General features: G+C 44.2%; 1 protein-coding gene across 1 annotated transcript; it reads right to left on the minus strand.

Annotated features, from left to right (window-relative positions):
- Nucleotides 1-523: 523 nt before the first annotated feature.
- On the minus strand, nt 524-18,532 carry PKD2L1 (polycystin 2 like 1, transient receptor potential cation channel). Its single transcript, XM_050899039.1, has 15 exons — nt 18,237-18,532; nt 14,194-14,307; nt 12,717-12,844; nt 11,301-11,557; nt 10,225-10,449; nt 9,652-9,880; nt 9,115-9,285; nt 8,215-8,396; nt 5,906-6,026; nt 5,114-5,212; nt 4,220-4,341; nt 3,782-3,899; nt 3,414-3,550; nt 2,477-2,624; nt 524-1,446 (listed from the first exon to the last, which is right to left on the minus strand). Exons 1-15 carry the CDS (start codon nt 18,529-18,531, stop codon nt 1,234-1,236), a joined length of 2,559 nt encoding a protein of 852 aa, XP_050754996.1. The 5' UTR covers nt 18,532; the 3' UTR covers nt 524-1,233.
- Between the last annotated feature and the right edge of the window lie 318 nt (nt 18,533-18,850).

The raw sequence follows: 18,850 nt of genomic DNA on the forward strand, positions 1-18,850 counted from the left end.
AATCTTAAAAAGGTGGCAATACAAAATGCCACTGCACAAGGTCCCCACTAAACCTATCACTGCACTGCATAGCACACTAAACAGTGTAGCACTAATGAGAGTTGTTAGCAGTGGTCTGGTACAACTCACATTTCTATTGGCTTTAAGCCTACAGACCCTATTGGAGGTTAACTATTGTGAAATACCAGTGATTAAGATATTTGAAATACATTTACAGTGGTCCTGTAAAAGCAGCAATAGTCTGCACCAACTACAAGGAAAGAGAAGTCTCAGCAAAGTGAAAAATGCCTGGAAAAGAAGTATTTTGCATGTGGTTGAAAAACTGACATTCATCTCATTTTCACAATATTCTTCAACTGAAATGGTGTCAGCACCCACAACTTCAAACCAAATTGTTTCCTTGACAAAAAAAGAGAAGCATCACAACTTCGTAAATATGGTGCTAGTTTTGTGAAGTACCTTGAAATGCAATTTAAGGAGTGTGAAAATAGACAACATAAAGAGATTTCTTAGTGTCAGCAGCTGTGTTAGAAACCATACAACCAGAATTCTGTTCCCTAACACTCAGGCCTAGGACTCTACCAGTAACAACTGCTTCTCCGTTTATGATATTTCATTTCTCCTCCCAATTACAATGGGAGTCAACTCTCTTTTTAGTTATCCGGAGTTAGGTGTTAGTATCCTCTTTTCTCAACATCTGAATCTAAGGTACAGAGAGGGTTACCAAAGCATTCTGGAAACAAACTACAACAGAACAAAACTGTTGGTAACCAGGTAGACACAAACAACTAAATTTCTCCTTTGCATCTCACACTAATGATTATATTCTGCTTTGTTTACATGATAACCACATCTTTGTCCTGCAGAAAATTGTGTGTGTGTGGAACAAGTTGCAATGTGCCACTCTGGACGCAAGTGTTCACAGAGTTCTGAGGTCTCTACTTTTCGGGAGAGGATAGATAAAAGACTTTGCATTGGCCTGTTCAGAGGCAGAAACCTAATACATCACCTGCTTCCAAATTTCCACCTACTCCAGAGATGCGGGGGGCAGAAGTTCTAGCTCTGTGACGTTACACATCATTACACTGGAAAAGAGCATCCCTGATTTTTCACATCACCAGTTCCTGCAACAGTGGTGTCTGTGTCCAGCTGTCCAGATTATTGTAACAGTGGGGAAACAACTGACAGTGACTTAGTATTGTGGGATCCAGACTGGGAGCACTGGGCTGTTCGCTAGAAGCGCACATCAGACTGTGGCTGGATGTTCTTGGGCACCTGAGACCCTGGCACACTTGACCTGGGCAAGATGGGATAGACCCCATTTTGGGAAGAGTTGCAACTCAGGTTGTTTCCCCGTATGTGTTCCATCCCCCAACGTTCTGCTTCTTCTTTCCCCAGCTGGTCTAGGCTCTGGGGGAGCAGCTCTTCCTGACTGGGTTCTTCCTCCTGTGAACCAGAAGAAAGAGTAACCTGCAATGTTAGCAAGCTACGAAGAAGTCTAGCAACACTCCAGGAGGGAGACAAGGTGTGCATGCTACTTAAATATCTTCCCACATTCTTCCAGAAATTAGTACAAGCCTGCCTGTCTGTTAAAGATCTAATATACTGTTTGCTACCATACACTGATGAATGCACATTCAAGCATTAGACAAATGAGGAGAGATTCATCCCTTTTCACCCTCTACGAGAACATTCACAGAAATGCTGCAGCAAAGCAAATCTGCAAAAAAACACTCAAATAAGCTTTCAGGCATGTTCACATGACAAGTAGGACCCCCCAAAGCACTCTTTCAGATGGGAAGGGATCCCAAGACTACTCTGCGAAAGAGAGGCTTCTTCCTGACTCAGCTAGGTCACTTTGTGCTGTTTGGCGACTCTCATTATTGAAGCCATAAAAACATGACGTAATGACATGGCTCCCACATGCCTTGCTGCCTTTGACTTTAAAGCTGAAGACCCAAAATATGCTGGTTGACTGGATATGGGCAGTCTTTGGCAAAAGTCACAATTCTGCAATGAGATGCTATGGGCACACCGCTAACAGTCTTCCACCTCATGTGTGATAAATAATCCACAGGCAAGATGATGTTAAGATCACCGTCCACAACACTGTCATGAGCTGCTCTTGCTGAGAACGACAGTATGATTTTTTTATGTCTGAGGATAAGTAGGTACAAAGCAGCTGAAGACAAGTGAATTGCATCCACTGCCACAGGAATAAGCTTGGCCTCAAAGGAGCTGGAAGGTGTGTTTAAAGGTACCGTGGTTAGCTGGAGGGACATGAAAGCAAGAGGCTTTGTCTCACCTCGCTGGAACAGAAAAGGCTTGATCATACAAAATGCTGACCCTGCCCAACCCTTTTTGTCTTATGTCAATGGGGATTGGAAAAAGCAAAGATGATACCAGGCCCTTTCACACAGCAGGACTGGTCACCTGCCCTGAAGCTGGTTCAAATGCACAGTGGAGGGCTACCAACCTTGCTAACATTACCCAGTGGTTTGCCTAACAGGTCCTTCCTCTTCAGCTTGTTTCTTTCCAGCACGTCTAGCTTGCTCACCACTGCATCAATCTTGGAGCCAATGCTGTTTATGGACTGTTCCAGTTGCAGCACACGTTGCAGGAGGCTGGGGAAGACATGGAGAGCATTTGCAAGCTTTTTCTTGTGATGAACAGTAGGATTTGCAGCAGCCATCTCACGGACAATGGGCCAGACCTCAAACAGGGGTGAATGCTCCACGTCAGATAATTGATTCATACCCACTGAAGATGTAACTCCCTGCTACACTGTGTTTTCATCTGTAATCAGTGGTTCTGCTAGGATGGATCCCAATCAGTTTGGATCACAGTCCAGCCACAGTATAATCCCATTATTAAATATTGCACCTGCCTCTCCTTTGATATGGCCCTATGTGGATTGCTCAGTGTTTCTCAGTAGCAGAATCAGGACCTCCTGATTCTCTGTGCTGTATTTATCCCATGCTCCTCCTGTGGAAGAAACAGCCAAGTGTTATTCTCAGACCTGGAGGATGAAGGCCAACTAGGCTATAAATCAAGGATATTTATTCCCACAGGACCTTCTGTAACGGTATCAGCTTCCCCTGGCCCAGTTATCCAGGCTACCTTCTGACCTGAAACATGACAGCATATTGCTTGTGGCCAGCTGCAGAGGTTATTCAAGAGGCAGAAAGCAAAACTTCTTAACTCAATCTTTTACAGGAACAAGCAAACTACATTACAAGAACTGTCCCAGTTCTCTCCTGAACTGCTCATTTACATGTGTGCAAGATGAAAAGGGACAAGATCTCACTGAACCTGCTCAGCAGCAGTGTAAACAGTTACATCAAGGAAGAAAGCAGCAGGGAATCAGACCCCTCATTTGCAGAGGGATTAAACTACAGCCAGCACAAACATACACTTGGAACTCTTCTTTGGAGACCCAGCTGGCCTTATTGGCGTGGTTATTCCTTGCTTCCGTGTAGGTCAGATTCTCATCCAGGTTGTTGTCACCATAGGATTTCCCCAAATTTTCAATCTCTGTATTCAGAGCAGCCTAGAAGACAGATAAAGAAACTCCTGCAAAGTTGGATATTAACTCTGTGTCAGCTTCACTGTGAATAACACAGAGTTTCACAGGCAGTGATATATTCAGCTGCTATCCAGACAGAGCTGGAGCTGTATTTGAGTTGCCTGCTTAGTTTATAACACAAACCCAAAGATTCCTGAGGCCACTTTGGAGTGATCCCTACCAAACAGAGGGTTTCTTTCCTTGCCCTTTTTTTACCCTTTTTGCCTCTAGGTCATGCTTCATCTGCTGTTGCTCCTCTTCATCAAGGATGTGGTTGCCATCTTTGTCAAACCTGGAGAAGGCTGCTGTGATCTCATGGTCTGCATGGCCCAGTCTGCAAAAGAATAGAAAGCTCAAAGCGCTGAATTACACTGTTAAGCTCTAACAGTGCGGGAACACCCCTTTTGAAATCAGTGTATTGTTTCCTCTGGCCAGTGACAAACCTAAACATCCGAAATGGGAAAGAGATAGTAACACAAACCTATTTAGAACAGGAGATTAAACATGTGAGGAAAGATGACTATTTTTTATTGAGTCTTACACTGCCCAGATCTGAGCTAACTGCTCTCCCAGTCTTGAAAACCAGAGAATTTAAGTTACCTGTATTACCAAGGGAAAGGGCTAAGCAGGCATCCCGCAAGCTGACTCACTTACTCCTTCAAGCTGTTCTTGAAGTCTTCAAAGTCTAGTTCTTTCGTTCCATTCTGCAGTGCTTTCTGCACATCGGAAATCCGCTCCTTCTTCAGCTTCAGCCTCATGAGCGTCCGGTTGTAGCTCTGTTACCAAAGGTGCAAATGGACACAGAATCATGCAGGCAGAACAGTGAAAAATAGGGCAGAGCGGACAATGCAATATGGGTGAGCAGATGCTAAGTAATACAGGGAGATTTTAAGCTTTCCAGAAGCAAAAATACAACACTGCTGAATGAGCTCCACCTCTAAACTAGGATCACGCCTTCAAAGCGACACCAACATGGTAGCCAGGGTCTCCATGACAAAGTTTGCCCTCTGCTTTTCCCTCCCGACTCTCCCTTTATCTGATTTCCCAGTCATTAGCTGTTTAAGATGATGTCTCAAATACTATTCTTTGCAGAATATTGGTCCCACAGCAGAGAGTTGTGACCTTCCAGGACCTTTTCTGGAATTTGCCCGTGGGAAATCCAGATGTAACCCACTAGATTTGCACCACTGTAACATGCTCAGCTTAGCAAAATAGGACCTGCCATTTTATTGATCAAAGTACACTCTATCAAGGACTGAAAGAACTTTGTCTAGAGACTATCCTGGGAAGAAAAGTCTCTCAGAAACACTACCAGCATGCTCAAGTAACAGGATTCATCCAACCCCTGCTTTCTCATCTTCCCATTGCCAAAGGCTCTGGCAGCTTGATTTATCCCAGAAGGGAACTGTGGCTCCTGTGTGCACCAAGAAGGTGGATCTGGAGTTGGCAACCACTGTTTCTCTCTAGTAAATTCCACATAGGTCAGGGACTTCCAGAAAATGCTTCAGAATTTAGTTAGAAAGTAGCATAGCTTTCACTATTCATCACCTGCTTCAAGATGTCTGAGAGCTGCAGCTCATCCTTCTGGCTTGAAAGCTCCTCCTTGACTTCTGAGTAGGTGTCATTGATGATGGCCAGAAACATGTTCTAGAAAAAGGGGAAGAAGAGAGATGAACAAGCATGAGGCATCTTGCCTGCTCCAGCAGCTGAAGCCACAAGAGACAGGCACAGACGTGTAGGGCTTAGTTAAACAAGGGGCTGTTTCCACATGGGGTATCCCTTGGGCAAATTAAAGTGGGTGAAGGGAAGGCCCACTTCAGCCACACAGTGCTTTCTCACTGGGGTGGAGGTCCTTGCAGTTAAAGCAGTGGCTGAAGGTACATTTGTTCCCAGCTCAAATACCATCTTTGGTAGCCTCTCCTGCAAGATCTTAGGTTACATTTGGATTCCTGGCACTGGGTGTTTAACCTGGTCATTATGAGCATCCCTCTGCATCCATTGCCTAGGAAGCCAGAGACTGTCCCCCATGCTTTGTTCACTGCCTGCTACAAAGCAGCTGAACTGATCCCCTTGAATTCAGCTACCACATCAGCGGTATTCCCAGTCAGTTTTAGTCTTCACCTTAAAGGATGTGAATATGGTCCTTAATCGCCCTGATCATCAAATCCCCAGTTGCAATGACATGCTCTTTTTCTACTTTGGTCTATTTGCACTGCAAAGCTATAGTAACAGAAACTTCCTTCCTCTCTAAGCATTTGCACTGTGCCTAACTCAGGGATTATCAGGAGGGGTCTCAAACACTGCTGTCAATACGGGAACAAGTAGGTCTTTCTTGCTTACCAGGAGCACAAAGAAAACAAAGAACACATAGGTGACAAAGTAAATAGGCCCAAGGACCCTGTTGGCATTGTCAATGGAATTGTAGTCAAAATCACCGAGAATGATCCGAAACTGGGTGAAGCTGGAGGAGAGAAAGAGCACAAGGTCACACAAAGGCACATACATTTATCCTACATCCTCAGACAGTCCTGAGGTGAACCCTGAACCTGCCTGCAGCCCAGATGGTCACAGGCACAAGCCAGAGCAGGGTCTAAGTCACTCAGTCTGACTGGTGAGTAGAAGGTACCCATAGTATTTCAGGGGTGAACAAGCTGAGCTGGTTAGAGCAAGAGCTGGCTGGAAAGTAAAACGTGGTTTCCACACAGATTTCTGGTTGTCCAAAGTGTGTTTTGGTCTAAACAGGAGTTAAAACCAAAACAACCTGAGTTTTCCCTTATAAAGGCATTTGACTCACTGAAGCCTTCTCTTGCAAGACAGTTCATTAGGCTGTGGAAAGGATTTTAGTACTGGACAGTGCTCTTCAACTTTTTGCAATTCATAGCCCCTATAATGAAGCAAGTTTAAGTCTATTGATCAGAATTTTGCTTCTCTCGGTTATCTGTTGTAGACCCCTTAAAGGCAGGACCTGGATGCTAGAGGTCTGTGGAACACAGGCTGAAAACCGCTGCTGTAGCAGATACCTCCCTTAACATCGTGCATTGCCTGAGCAGGCCCATGGACTGAAGGATTGTCTGAGATTGGATCTCTTAACTCACTTCCCCAACACCTCCTTCTGTGCGTGGTCATCCACCCACTGGTCATTCCCCATCTCAGGTATCTTGATACATTAACTGTGGGGCTTCTCTGGAAACTGATCAGTGAAATGACCCTTGTAAAAAAAAATATATCCTCCAATGGGAAAAAAAGGACAAAAACGGACAAAACCGGACAAAAACACACAGACTGTGAAGTCATGTGCAGGGAAAAGGACCTTGAGAGTCTGAAAATCCTGTCTGAGAAATGCAAAGCTCCATTTCAGATTCCTTGCATTTGGACTATTTAGGGAGCTGGGAATGTTTTCCAGGTCTAAGGAAGAGGAATATGGCATTGCTGCCTCTTCTTTGGTTTAAATTGTCCCAATTCAGTGATGTTGAAATGTCTCCTTCCAGTAAGAAATTATTTTTATCTCTTTTGCTTTGAAAATGTCTACTTAATCTTATTTAGACCATTACACAGCATATTTTAGAAAACATGCTGAATTTGTATTAAAATTAGCGTATTATATGACTACCAACTTTCAGAAACAAAGTAGAGCTGCTATCTTATCAAAATCAGATATATTTATAAATAATATAAAAATGAAGTTTCTGACTTTTCCATTTCAGTGTTTAAAGCTATCATCTTGATAAAACAAATGCATTACTTCTGCTTTTCCCTGTGAAAACCCTGTAGCAACAAAGAGTATTCTTTTCAAATCTTTGTTTGAGTTAAAGTGCACTATCTGATGAAAAACAGAAAACTTTTCACGCAGCTGTTGTGCAGACACTGAAACGATGTGATCAGCAAGTGTATTTGGAAGCCAGAGAATTTCAAAACTCCAGAGCTCCTATCTGGGCCTCTTCCTTATTAAAAAACCCAAAACACTCTGAGCCTACCTCAAAACACTTGTAATGGGATAGACCCCATTCTTACTACCAGAATTACAGAGAAGTTTAACCTAACTAGGCCTAAAGCCGTCTGCTGGTGTGTAAAAACACAAATTTGCCAAAGTCTCAGTGACAGTCAGACAGCGCCATTCTACTGCCTTTATGGACCCACAGCAGGTGAGAAGGTGACAGAAGGTCCTGCAGAATGGAAACTAAATTATCAGCTGAGCTATGATGCTTTTCTGCAGAAAGATGTTAAACCACTCTGCATGTTGAGTACCCTTGATGTGCCTAACAACTCCACATCAAGGGAAAGCTGCCTAGGCTTCAGCAAACTGAAACTTCTCACTAAAAGCTCCCATGAAAAGGCTGGGATTTCCATTAAACTGTAAGGCTGCAAGGAGTCTCAAAATCTGGTAGGATCAGCTGCTCATGTCCCTACTGATAAACACCAGACAACCAGAAATCTGTCTGTAACCCTTGATTTTCTCACTGTGTTCTTTTGTCCATGAAGATGTCACAGCTGGAGGACTGTGAGTGACTTATTAACCATTGTGGCTTTATTACAATGAGATACAACAAATGTCTGATTGACATTCAGATTTGCAATTGGGGAGAGGTTGGAAAGCAGTTAAAATTCTTTTGATGAAATGATGGAAGTATGGTTCTGACTTATACACTTACATGCATTTAACAAAGGTACTGAAGTTTTCCACTTGTGTCCCAAAAAGAAGGTAACCCAGCTGGGCATAGGCAAAGAAGACAATGAAGAACATAATGGCAAAGCCCAGGATGTCCTTGGCGCAACGTGCCAGTGTGGAGGAGAGCTGGGTCATTGTTTTATTAAAGCTAATATACTTGAATATCTTCAAGAAGAAAGAACAGGGACAAAGTTAGGTCAAACCATCAGCTAGGTCAGTCTCTCTCATATATGCGCATGCTTACTAAGACAAGAGGTTCACTATAGTACCAAAGCACCGAGAAGGCAGCCAGGCTAGGGGAGTGGTGGCTTGATGTTCAGGATATTTGTCCCAGGTGTGCCACCATCTTCCTGTGGGATCATAAACATATGACTTTGTCCCTGTGTCAAAGGAAAATATAAAGAGGGACTGCTATAAGGACAAATGTCTTGAGGCTAATGAAGAGCCCCAAGTACAGTGTGGCTTTCCACCATGCCAAGATGCTTTGGTTGAAATGCAAAGTCCATGCCAACAGACGAGTCATTTACAGTTGTTGGGTGGCTGTCATGAAAGGAAAACATGGTTTGCCAGATTATCCTCCAAAATACTAAAATAGATACAGGATACAATTTACATTGTACTCAGCATTTTCTAAAACCACTTTTACACCACAACATCTGAGCTCATCTCCCTGTCCACTATCTCCAAATAACTGGCCTCAGAATGCAGGGTGAAAAGTTGTCTGGATTTACTGCAAAACAGAGCATATGACTTTGAGGAAAATCCTCTGTTATGTAGCTGTTACCCTCATTCACTCAGAGGGATGGAGGAGTCAACCCCCAAGCTATCTAGAGGAAGAGGTCTGAGACTGGAGGCGTGGCACCTCCCAGATCCCCTACAATACCTTGATCCAGGCAAAGAATAAGTTGACTGCGTTCATATTGTTGTACTGTGTCTGCCAGAATGCCAGGAACTCAAAGTCCGCGTAGGTGTCGGGGTGTTTCAGCAACTCTCCCAACAGTCTGTTCACCTCAATGGTGCGAAAGATGTGAAATCCAATAGCGACGATGGAGAGCTGCAAAGAGGAAGAGTCTGTAGTGACCACTGTACCTATGCTTTCCACAGAAATTAAAGTGTCACAGAATTCCTTGCTATCACACTTCACAACTGCAGTCTACCAGTGGGGGGTGGAAATAAGGTCTTAATGCGCTAAGGATGCCCTGACTTCACAGCCTCTCAGGCATCTCTAAGGAAATAATTTTCTCCTAACAGCTGATAGAAGAGCACGTGTCCATTTACTCTACTAGTTCATATTGCTATAAAAGCAAAACATGTGCCACCTCTTGTCTTATCAAGACCAGTTTCCCCATTCCTTCATTTATTTTGGCTCTTATACCTCTCTGCTATTGCTCCCCCCCCAAAAGTGGGCAAGGATCCTTACCAGAATGACAACCACATCCAGGATGTTCCAGATGCTGGTGAAGTACTGAAGCTTGTGGATACGCAGCTCCAAAATCTCCTCCACCACGTAGTAGAAGATGAAGACACAGAAGACAATTTCACAGGCAACAATGAAGAAGTCCCATGCGCTGACATATCGTATAAGCTTGACTGTCCGGATTTGCCAGGAGGGAATGGCACCACCAGTGGCTGGAAACTCAACCACTAACCTTGAAGGGGACAAGAAAACTCTGATAATTACAAACAGGGGGATAGAGGCTCTTAGACAATTTTGAGAGGCATCAAACCTGAGCATGAGCTACCCACCAAACCATGAGTGGAAGAGTTGTGCATGTGTTTACGCAGCCTTATCTCTGCTGCTTCGCTGCCCATGATAGGAAAGGGTGAAAGGTGAAGAGAAGCGTGACTGGTTATGTCAGGAAGACCAAGTCTTCTTACTAATCCATACAATATCTACTGACACCACTCAGTCCTACCCCTCGGCGGACCATATTAAAATATTTGCATTTTAAGAAACTGTGGCATTGAGGAAGAAGCGTGAGATTTGGCTTACCTCAGAACGCAGAACAGATTGATATTTGCATTATACACAGAAAAATCAATGAAGACAACTCGTGTCCCCCGATCCAGCCACAACTTCTCCTTCAAGACTTGCAGGGCTTCAGCACTCTCTTCTCTGGTCAACTTGAGGTCTATATAGTATCCTCCCCCACTGTAACTGGTTAGTCTTCCCCAGTGAGATGAGCCACCCAGCTCCTCCTCAGAATGGTACCTCCACCTGCAACAGACAAGCCAGAAGCAAAGGCATCACCACTCCAGGCCTGGATATGACCTTGTAGCCAGGAGAAATTAGACTATATCTTCAAGGGACCGAGCAGTTTTTAATTAAAGAGTTGACACTTAATTCCTATTCAAGATCTGAGCCTACATCAGTTCTTCATTATTGTTAGATTTCTGATCTAGTGCTTCCCAGCAATGACACAACATGACTTGTGATACTATGGATGGAAAATTCTTCTGGTTCATTGGCTATGCCACAGTCTTGTTTGCATGGAGGTTACTCCCAGGATCTGCTGTATCGCCTTCTACCACGTTGCACTCAACCCTCTGCTTAGAACACGCTTGCACTCGTATTTCCTTATGAACAACAGCTTCTCGTTCTCAGACCAAGACTCATGCAGCAAGCAAAGAGTTATTAAACCACAGCTACCTCAAATTATTGTAGAGAAATAGGTTTTCAAGATGAAAGAGATGCACTCCCTTCTCTCTGGCTGCTGAAATCCAGGAGAGAAGCAGATAGCATCATCTATTCAATAGATCTGATCCCAAAGGTCTCTCTTCATCCTCACCCTGTTAAAAACAGGCAACAATTTCTACCTAATTCTCCACTGGATTTTTCATGGCTTTCCCAAAAGGTCCCACTCTGCCACTCATTCTGTTGTGCTTTTCCTCAAACAGACACTTGGCCTTATTGATAGAGAAAAAAGACTTGCTGCCTCTGACTGCAAGGGGAATTCCAGCCTTATGTGAGAAACTCACCCCCGGCATCCTGCAGCTCAGCAGATCTTATTTTAACTACAAGAGACTAATTTGGATTTTCTAATCCTGAACAGCAGAAGATGTACTTACGCTGTTCCATTGATGAGCCCAAAGGAGACCCTCTCCTCCTTGTCTTCTGAGTACACATCATAGCAGCCTGAGACTTCCTCCTTGAAGTCATCATGGACCACACAGGAATTGTTCTTCACCTTCAGTTGTCGCATGCGTGGGACACCCAGCAGCAGGTTCTCGTAATAGATGTACGACTGGGTGCTGTGTGCTGCTAGGGACTCGTTGTTGTACCACTTTGTCCAGTAAAGGTTATCCAGAAGGGGGCCTTGTGCATACTGCAAGAGAGGGAGAGGAGAACTTCTTCATAGCCCACACATCAGAGGAATTTTCTTAGTCTGGGCTTGAGATAGTAAGACCTGACCCACCCCTCTCTAGTCCCCAAGATGGAAAGTAGTAGAAGCTTGTGTTGGATGTATGCTAAGGAGGGGAAAGACCAGGGCTGGTGGTAGAAGACAAATGCTGGGCAGCGGGGTCGTTGTTGGCTCCTCACAGGCCTGTAATATGGTTGCTGCACCTTGTTGGGCTAATGAAGAGACAAGAGCCCTACAAGTCTCTTTGTCCCTTCCACTTCAGTGAGCACAAGTCTCAAGGAATTGGCTTAGCACGAGGTGTGAATCATGAAAATGGCGTGTGCCAGTGCCCTGGAAACAGTGAGGGAAAAACAACAGTGCCATAGTTAGCTGTACTTTTTTAATACGACAGAAAAAGACAAAGCTAACTGACAAACAATTTCGGGGTGACTGTCAGAGATAAGTGGTTGCAATATCTCAACAGCATTCACTGTGGCTCATATTATTCCTTCACCAGTTCTTTGATAGAAATGTATTAGACCCCAGACATCCTTTCCCCTCTTTATTCTCTTTGATAAAAGCCAGTGCAAATTTTAATCCAGCTTCTTCATAAAGAATCTATAGATCAGACCAGCCCAGGCATGAATTACAGGCAGGTTAAGTATGCTGTTCCCACAATTGTGCATGAAAATGGACATAGGCCTATTACTAAGACACCAGCATGAAGGCATTGGACTGTAGGATTCAAAGCCATTTCTACCACAAGGAAATCTGGACTAAATCACTTGGCCTCTCCAGGATGGTACTCCCTATCTGTGCAATGAGCGTCATATCACAGCAATTTCTTTTTGTTATGTCCTGCTTGTTTAGCTGGTAAGTTACTGGGGAATGGACTCTTCTGGGCACACACAACACTTAGCCTAGCCAGTATTCTGGCCACAGTGCTCAGGGGGATAAATTACATTCTAAATCAGTGGGTATTTTGCATGCAAATGATATTGTAACTATTGCTAGTAGCTGGCAAAAGCTTGTGGCAGCAAAATGCCTTGCTGAAATCACTAGGTAGCACATTCAGAGGTAACTGAATATCCCCGCCTAGCTGAGATTTCCAGGGCTCCCCATGCTGGACCAAATTTGTACTCACCACCCAGAAGTCAGCCATGCTGCCGATGGACTGGAAGGAGACACGGCCATCTGAAGAGGTCTGCAGGAAGAGCTCAGACATCACTTTGGTGTAGTAATAGGCATTGGAGCTTGTCATTCCATATGTCACTAAGAGAACAGACAAGAGGAGGGTCCTCCCTTATACCTGAATATTGGAGCCTGATATAAATATATATTCCCTTTCTGTGTAGCTTATACTATCACAGGTAAGTTGAGCAAGGCACAACAGAAGAAATCTTGGGAACTCTAATCATATTACTTTCTGCTTTCTTAGGGATTTACAAACTTATCTGTTGCATGTTCCAGAAATTAAACTGTCAGACTGACAGATTATAAGAGTTTAGAAGCCAGAGAAGACCATTGGGTGATGCAACTGAACATCCTGGGTAACAATTTTTGTCCTCAGACAAAATTTCTGAGGGAAATTTTCTTTATCAGAAACAAAAGTCCATGATCTGTATTTTGAAGTTCTGATGTGAAGCCATGAAGGTATAGAGACCACCCCATTTTCCCAAGTGGAAGGCTCCAGGTAAGTTCTCATCTACCAAGAAACCTCAAACAGAAGCAGGTTCTAACTTCCACGAACATGTTGTTTCAACTCTCCAGTGCTCCTTCCTGCAGAAAAACATCCATCATGGTGATCACTAAGAACGTGTCCTACTCTTGAAAGGGCACCACGAAAATAAAGCAGCTGACATTCAAGACACCCCCCACCCCCCCACTTCTGGATGAGTCAGTGTGTGACCACACGTACATCTGTGTGTGTGTCTTGGTTCTTTAGGAAGAGTGACTGAAGCACTGTCTCCCTGGGCCAGTGTGATAGTAACTCAGGTTGGTATTGCCTGTCTATGTCTCCTGCCATAGGGTCCATGAAATATAATCCTCTTCACTGTCCCATGCCACAGGTGCTCATTTGTGATAATGAATGAACCTTCCCAAAAAACAAACAGCCATTGTTCTACCCACACAAAGTCCATTAGCATTCAGTACGGGATGCATTAAATCCACCCAAGAACAACAATGTGAGCTGCCATCTGCTTTATCACCTCAGCCACCCCTCCAGTCTCAGAGGGGAAAATCTCCCTGAACCCTGCATCTCTGATCCCAGGAAGTTTCTAGAATTGCTCTCTGGGTCTTGAACATTTGCTATGAAACTAAGACCCTGGGGCAGATTCTCCCAAGACTGTGGAGTCAATGGCTAGAACTGATAATATGGATCAGAAAATACTGCTTAAACCTAACCAATATCAATTAGGTCTAGAGCAATAGTCAGTTATTTTACTTCTGTGTGCAGCAGCTATTCTGTAGGTTATTGACATACCTGCTTGCTGAAGGGAGTGCACGCACAATAAATTTAACACCTACAACAGCGTGAGGAAGTCTAATAATAAAAATTCATATTGTTCCCCTCACGCTGCACACAGAAAAGACACCTATGAGATATGACAGCTACTTACGTAGACAGATGTCCACCAAGAACACAATATAGACTAGCAGCTCTCGCAGTGTGGTCTTCACATAAAGCTCTCTGTTTTCAGCTGTGTTCTCAGTCAGCGTAGTGCCCCACAGACCTGTTGGGTGTAAAGAAGAAATTGGAGAGTTTTGATGGCCATTCTCAAAGGCCATGTGAGGAGCTGAAGACCTGTTCCCAAACACTGTTGGGAGTTGGATTTTTGTCACTTTTCAAGGCAAAACCACTTTTCATTTCAAAACTTGACTAAGAGCTGTAAAAATGTGTTAAATAACCTCTAAAAAGAGCCATTCCAGCATGAACAAAAGATTTGGGGCTGACTGAAACTGAAATATATTGGCTTTCTGATTTTGCTAAATCACTCTCCAGTTTTCTGTTTGAGTTCATTATGGACTGATCTTTTCCTGCCTGTTTTTCAGCTTACTCTTTGCAGCAATTCAGTCTTTGTCACAAGTACTCTTGAAACCATAAAATTTCTTCTCGGTCATCCACGTGCCAACAGCTGACCTTCTGATAGGACTTCCACAGCGGAACTGCATCTGATGTTAGCTTTACAACTGTTAGTCATTTTAGTGCATATTGAACCATCAGGCCCCAAATATTTCTCCCTTGCTTACCTAAAAACTCTTGCAGGTTTCTTGTAGGTCATAAGACTCAATCAAATAACCCAACTCAATATTTTCAGCATAAAATTTAGAGCCAAATTATCTTTAGGATGTCTATCAATGGAGCTCTGCTGACTTCAATACAGTTATGCCAATTGCACCAGCTAGTGATCCAATTTCTTCACACAGTGAAAGCAACTCATTAAAGGTCACCAGGCTTGATCAAAAAGAGAGAAACACTTCCTTTAAAAGGAGCCTTGATATTTTGAGTTTGATGAACAGCCTGATACCATTAGTGTATTTGTTTGTTCTTTTTGTAATGGCTTTCTGTTGTGATTTCTGAAATGCTCCTGAAGTTGAAAGGCATAAGAACTTCCACTTGAAAGCCCAGTGATGGAGGCTATGTCAATAATACCCATAGTCTTGCTGCTTTCTGCAGCTCCTAGAGAGCTCAGCCCTGATGCCCATCCCCAGTAGTATGCAACAATCATCTTCCTGCAAGCCAGGATCAAAGCTGATCAAAGGCCACAGATTTGAAGTCATCTCTGGCAGAGGACAAAGCGCTTTTTTCTTTGGAGCGAGCAAAAGCAATACAGTGGTCTGTGCACATTTACTCTTGTCCTTTTGATAGCTCTTTGGCATCTCAACAGATTAGAGAGCTTTTTGCACCATCAGCTACCATAGTGACTGTTGCAGCATCCACCCTCACTCCTGGACAGACAAACCAGTAGCCTGTTCTGGACATGGCAGACCAGCAACAGAAATGAGAGTCTGGAGAAGATCTGGATTAACTCATGTGCAGGAGAGTAGCATACATTCTACAGGAATCTCTACAATGGAGAAAAGCAAGGAGAAACAACCCACCCATCTGTTCAGGTCACTTTTAAATGACCCCCTTCATCTCTAGATATGACTACCTCACAATCTTTTAACACGTTTATTTGTTTTTCCATGAGGCAGGGAACCCCTACTATCCACATGTTGGGAACAGAGACACAGGCTTTCTTTGCTTGGGGAGTAGAAGTGTACTCGGGAACACCTAAATTCAGGGACACTCAAATGTCCTTGAAAACTTGGTTCAGAGACTTGCCCAAAATTATACCTGGAGGACCATGAGGCTAGTCCAGTACCCTTTTAGAGTGCATCCAGTAATTGTGAAACTGTATCAGTTGAGGTTTGGTTTCAGCTGTTTCTTCAGGAAACATGCCATGGAAATATACCACCTCATACGTGAAGCATATCCCCATCTGTGTCTCCTTTAGCACCACCTACCCCCTTGGGGATGCAGCTGTTTTGCACATGACGTTTGGAGTAGAAGGATACTCAAGACTAGAAGACATCCAGGCTTCCTTATGGTATCTTGCATGACCATCCAGCACTCTCACAAGGCAGAGGAAAGAAAAAAACCCAGAATCTAGAAAACAGGCAATCAATGCAATTTGTTTTTAATTCTTGCCTTCCTGCTAGTAACAAGTTACTGGTAAGAATTAATGGCAACATCTACATTATCTTCCAAGGCTGCTTTTTAAACCAGACTTTTGACCCAGGTGAGTGACTAGCTCATGGTCTCGGGTACAGCCAGAGATTCTCTTCCGAAGGCTGTGAGAAGCTGGGTGCCCCTCATCGGCCCCCGTGCCACCCAGATACCCAGCAAAGTCTGTCTGTAGGCTGGCCATGAAACAGCTGAGGTGGCAGGAGGCAGGCAGAAACCAAAGGACACAGAGTTGCTTGGACACGGTTTAGAGAGAAACAGTCCTAAGCAGTGGCACTAGGAGCAGCAGCTACTCACCGGTAGTCCAGTCCACTAGCTGGTGAGGACAAGAAAAGAACTCAATAAGCCAACTATGACCAGTACCCCTGAAGAGCTATGGACACGTAGTCCCAAGGAATGGTTTTTAAGAAAGAAAAAAACACAAACTGTCCTTGGCTAAGCGATTTATCTTTACTACGTCCATTTTCCATGTGAGACACTAAGGTGATTAAATGGAAGGGGAGGGGGACAACCAGCAATATTTGGAAAGGCAATGAAAAATAATAAGCACCTAGTAAAGAAGCAAAGGAACGATGCAAATTTTTCAAGGAAAAAGTCCCCACCTCTGTGAGGCTGTTAGAGGCTTTTCTTCTGGCTGCACTGGCCTTTGGATCTCATCTTCCCAGCTCTGGTCTGTCCTACAACCCTATTTGCCACCCTTGCTGACAGGACACACTGCTGCAACAGTCATAGAAGAAGGAAATTCTGCAGTGTCCTGACAGGTATTTTCATTTGTATGCTCCCTGGCATCTCACAAATGGAATTTTGATGTTAAAGTATGGATTTGTTTTTCCTTTTTAAGGCTCAAACAATGCATAGAAGAAGGGATATCAGAATAAAACAGGTAAAGGATACACTGCCTCTGAGCAATCTGTAATTACCCACCAAGCCCACCCAGCACTGCTCGTTGGCCAGGAGAAACATCTGAAGCCTCAGCTCTGGCTTCCATGTGAATTAATATTGTTAGACTGTAACTGCAATGACAAGTAAGAAAGAATTGATCATAGAGGGGCTGTGCAATTCAGGACCAGGCTATACCGTTATTCACTCACATGTACTGTTAGAGGGTACAGCTCTGAGAAAGGTTCTTGCCTTCCAAGTCAGGAAGAAAAGATACATTGGCAAGAAAATAATAATTTCCACAAGAAATACAGTTTCCTGCTTTGTCTTCCCTGTTTTTACAGTACTAGGACTTTATGCCCTCTGTAAGAAACTGTTCAACAAATGCTCTTGCCCAGGGCTGTATCCTTACAGGAGACCTAACTTGCTCCCAGGTTTTTGATTGCCTCTGAATAAGCCTACATAATATTTCATTCCCCTTTGTCTTTTAAACTGGAAACTAGCACCTCTTTCTTTCAGCTGTCTTCAAGCAAAGCCTTATTTGATACATTGCTGTTATCCTCTGCATTTCAGTCCTGACAGTGCTATATTTTCTCTGGTGGGTATTTTTATCAGTTCTTCAGTTACTGTAACACAGAGGCCAGTACCGCTCCACCTAGAAAATGCACACAAAGACAAAATAGTCTCATCACCAGAGTGATGGCTCCTGTGGATTCAGGACACCTAAGTTCTGTTCAAAGCTCTGCCAACAGATTCACTGCATGACCCTGAGCACACCACTAAGTCTGTCTGTACCTCCTACCTTGTAGTAAAGGTAAGAGGACAGACCCTGGAGCTACAGCAAGGCACATGGAATGACGATGCTCCTTCCAGGTCAGCCAAAGATGATCTCCAGAGTAATGCTAGTCCATGTTGAGCAGGTTCCTGGGCTACATAGACACTGTGGGGTTTCTACCTTCTGCATCCCCACACTCACACCCCCCGCCCCCCCCCAATACCGTCACTCTTCCCGAGGGCTAGTAAATCATTTCTAGTGAGATGTCAGAGCTTTACCTCGGATGCCTCTGAAGATGTAGAAGCAGCACTTGAGGAAAGGACTTGTCTTCCCATCCACAGCTTTGCTCTGCTCTTCCTGGTAGGGCAGTGGATCCTCCACCTCTTCAAAGTTCTCATAGGGATTCTCCAGGATGGACTTGGGGTTGTAGATGGCTCGAATCTTCAAGGAGGTAGAGGGGGAGCCATTGTAAACAGGATTGTCCCAAGCTTTCTTCCCCACTGCCTCCAGTTCATGCTCCTCTGAGGCTCTAAAGTGGCTCTCAGCTCTGTTGTTTAGGTGAGACAAGCTCATGGCTAGTCACTGCCAGCAGAAGTACTTTTTAACTGGAATTGTGAAGAGTGCCTGCCCAGGCTGGAGTTGTAAGCTAGCAGAGAGAGAATCAGTCAATGCCAAAGAGCTTATCCGCCTCAGCAACCAGGAGAGGGCACGCCAACAGCTTCCCACAGAGAGCACACATCCTCTCTCTCTCTTTTATACCAGCTCAGCTGGTGACACCTATCAGAGGGGTGGCACTACCCGTCGTTAGCAACCACCTTCAGCCCTCTTATCCCAGCAGTCCTGGGAACGCCGACACGTCCAGGAGACCTTCTCTGCTTCCCAACGGAGATAA

Source organism: Gymnogyps californianus, chromosome 6 (genome assembly GCF_018139145.2).
Source record: "Gymnogyps californianus isolate 813 chromosome 6, ASM1813914v2, whole genome shotgun sequence".
In the NCBI taxonomy this organism is placed as follows: domain Eukaryota; kingdom Metazoa; phylum Chordata; class Aves; order Accipitriformes; family Cathartidae; genus Gymnogyps; species Gymnogyps californianus.

Coding starts and splice junctions, on each gene's coding strand:
- PKD2L1 (XM_050899039.1), bottom strand. CDS start 18,531: ATGAGCTTGTCTCACCTAAACAACAGAGCTGAGAGCCACTTTAGAGCC. Junction 12,845..14,193: donor CTTGGTGGACATCTGTCTAC/GTAAGTAGCTGT, acceptor CTGTTCTCTTAG/TGACATATGGAATGACAAGC. Junction 1,447..2,476: donor CACTGGGTAATGTTAGCAAG/GTTGGTAGCCCT, acceptor TCTGGTTCACAG/GAGGAAGAACCCAGTCAGGA.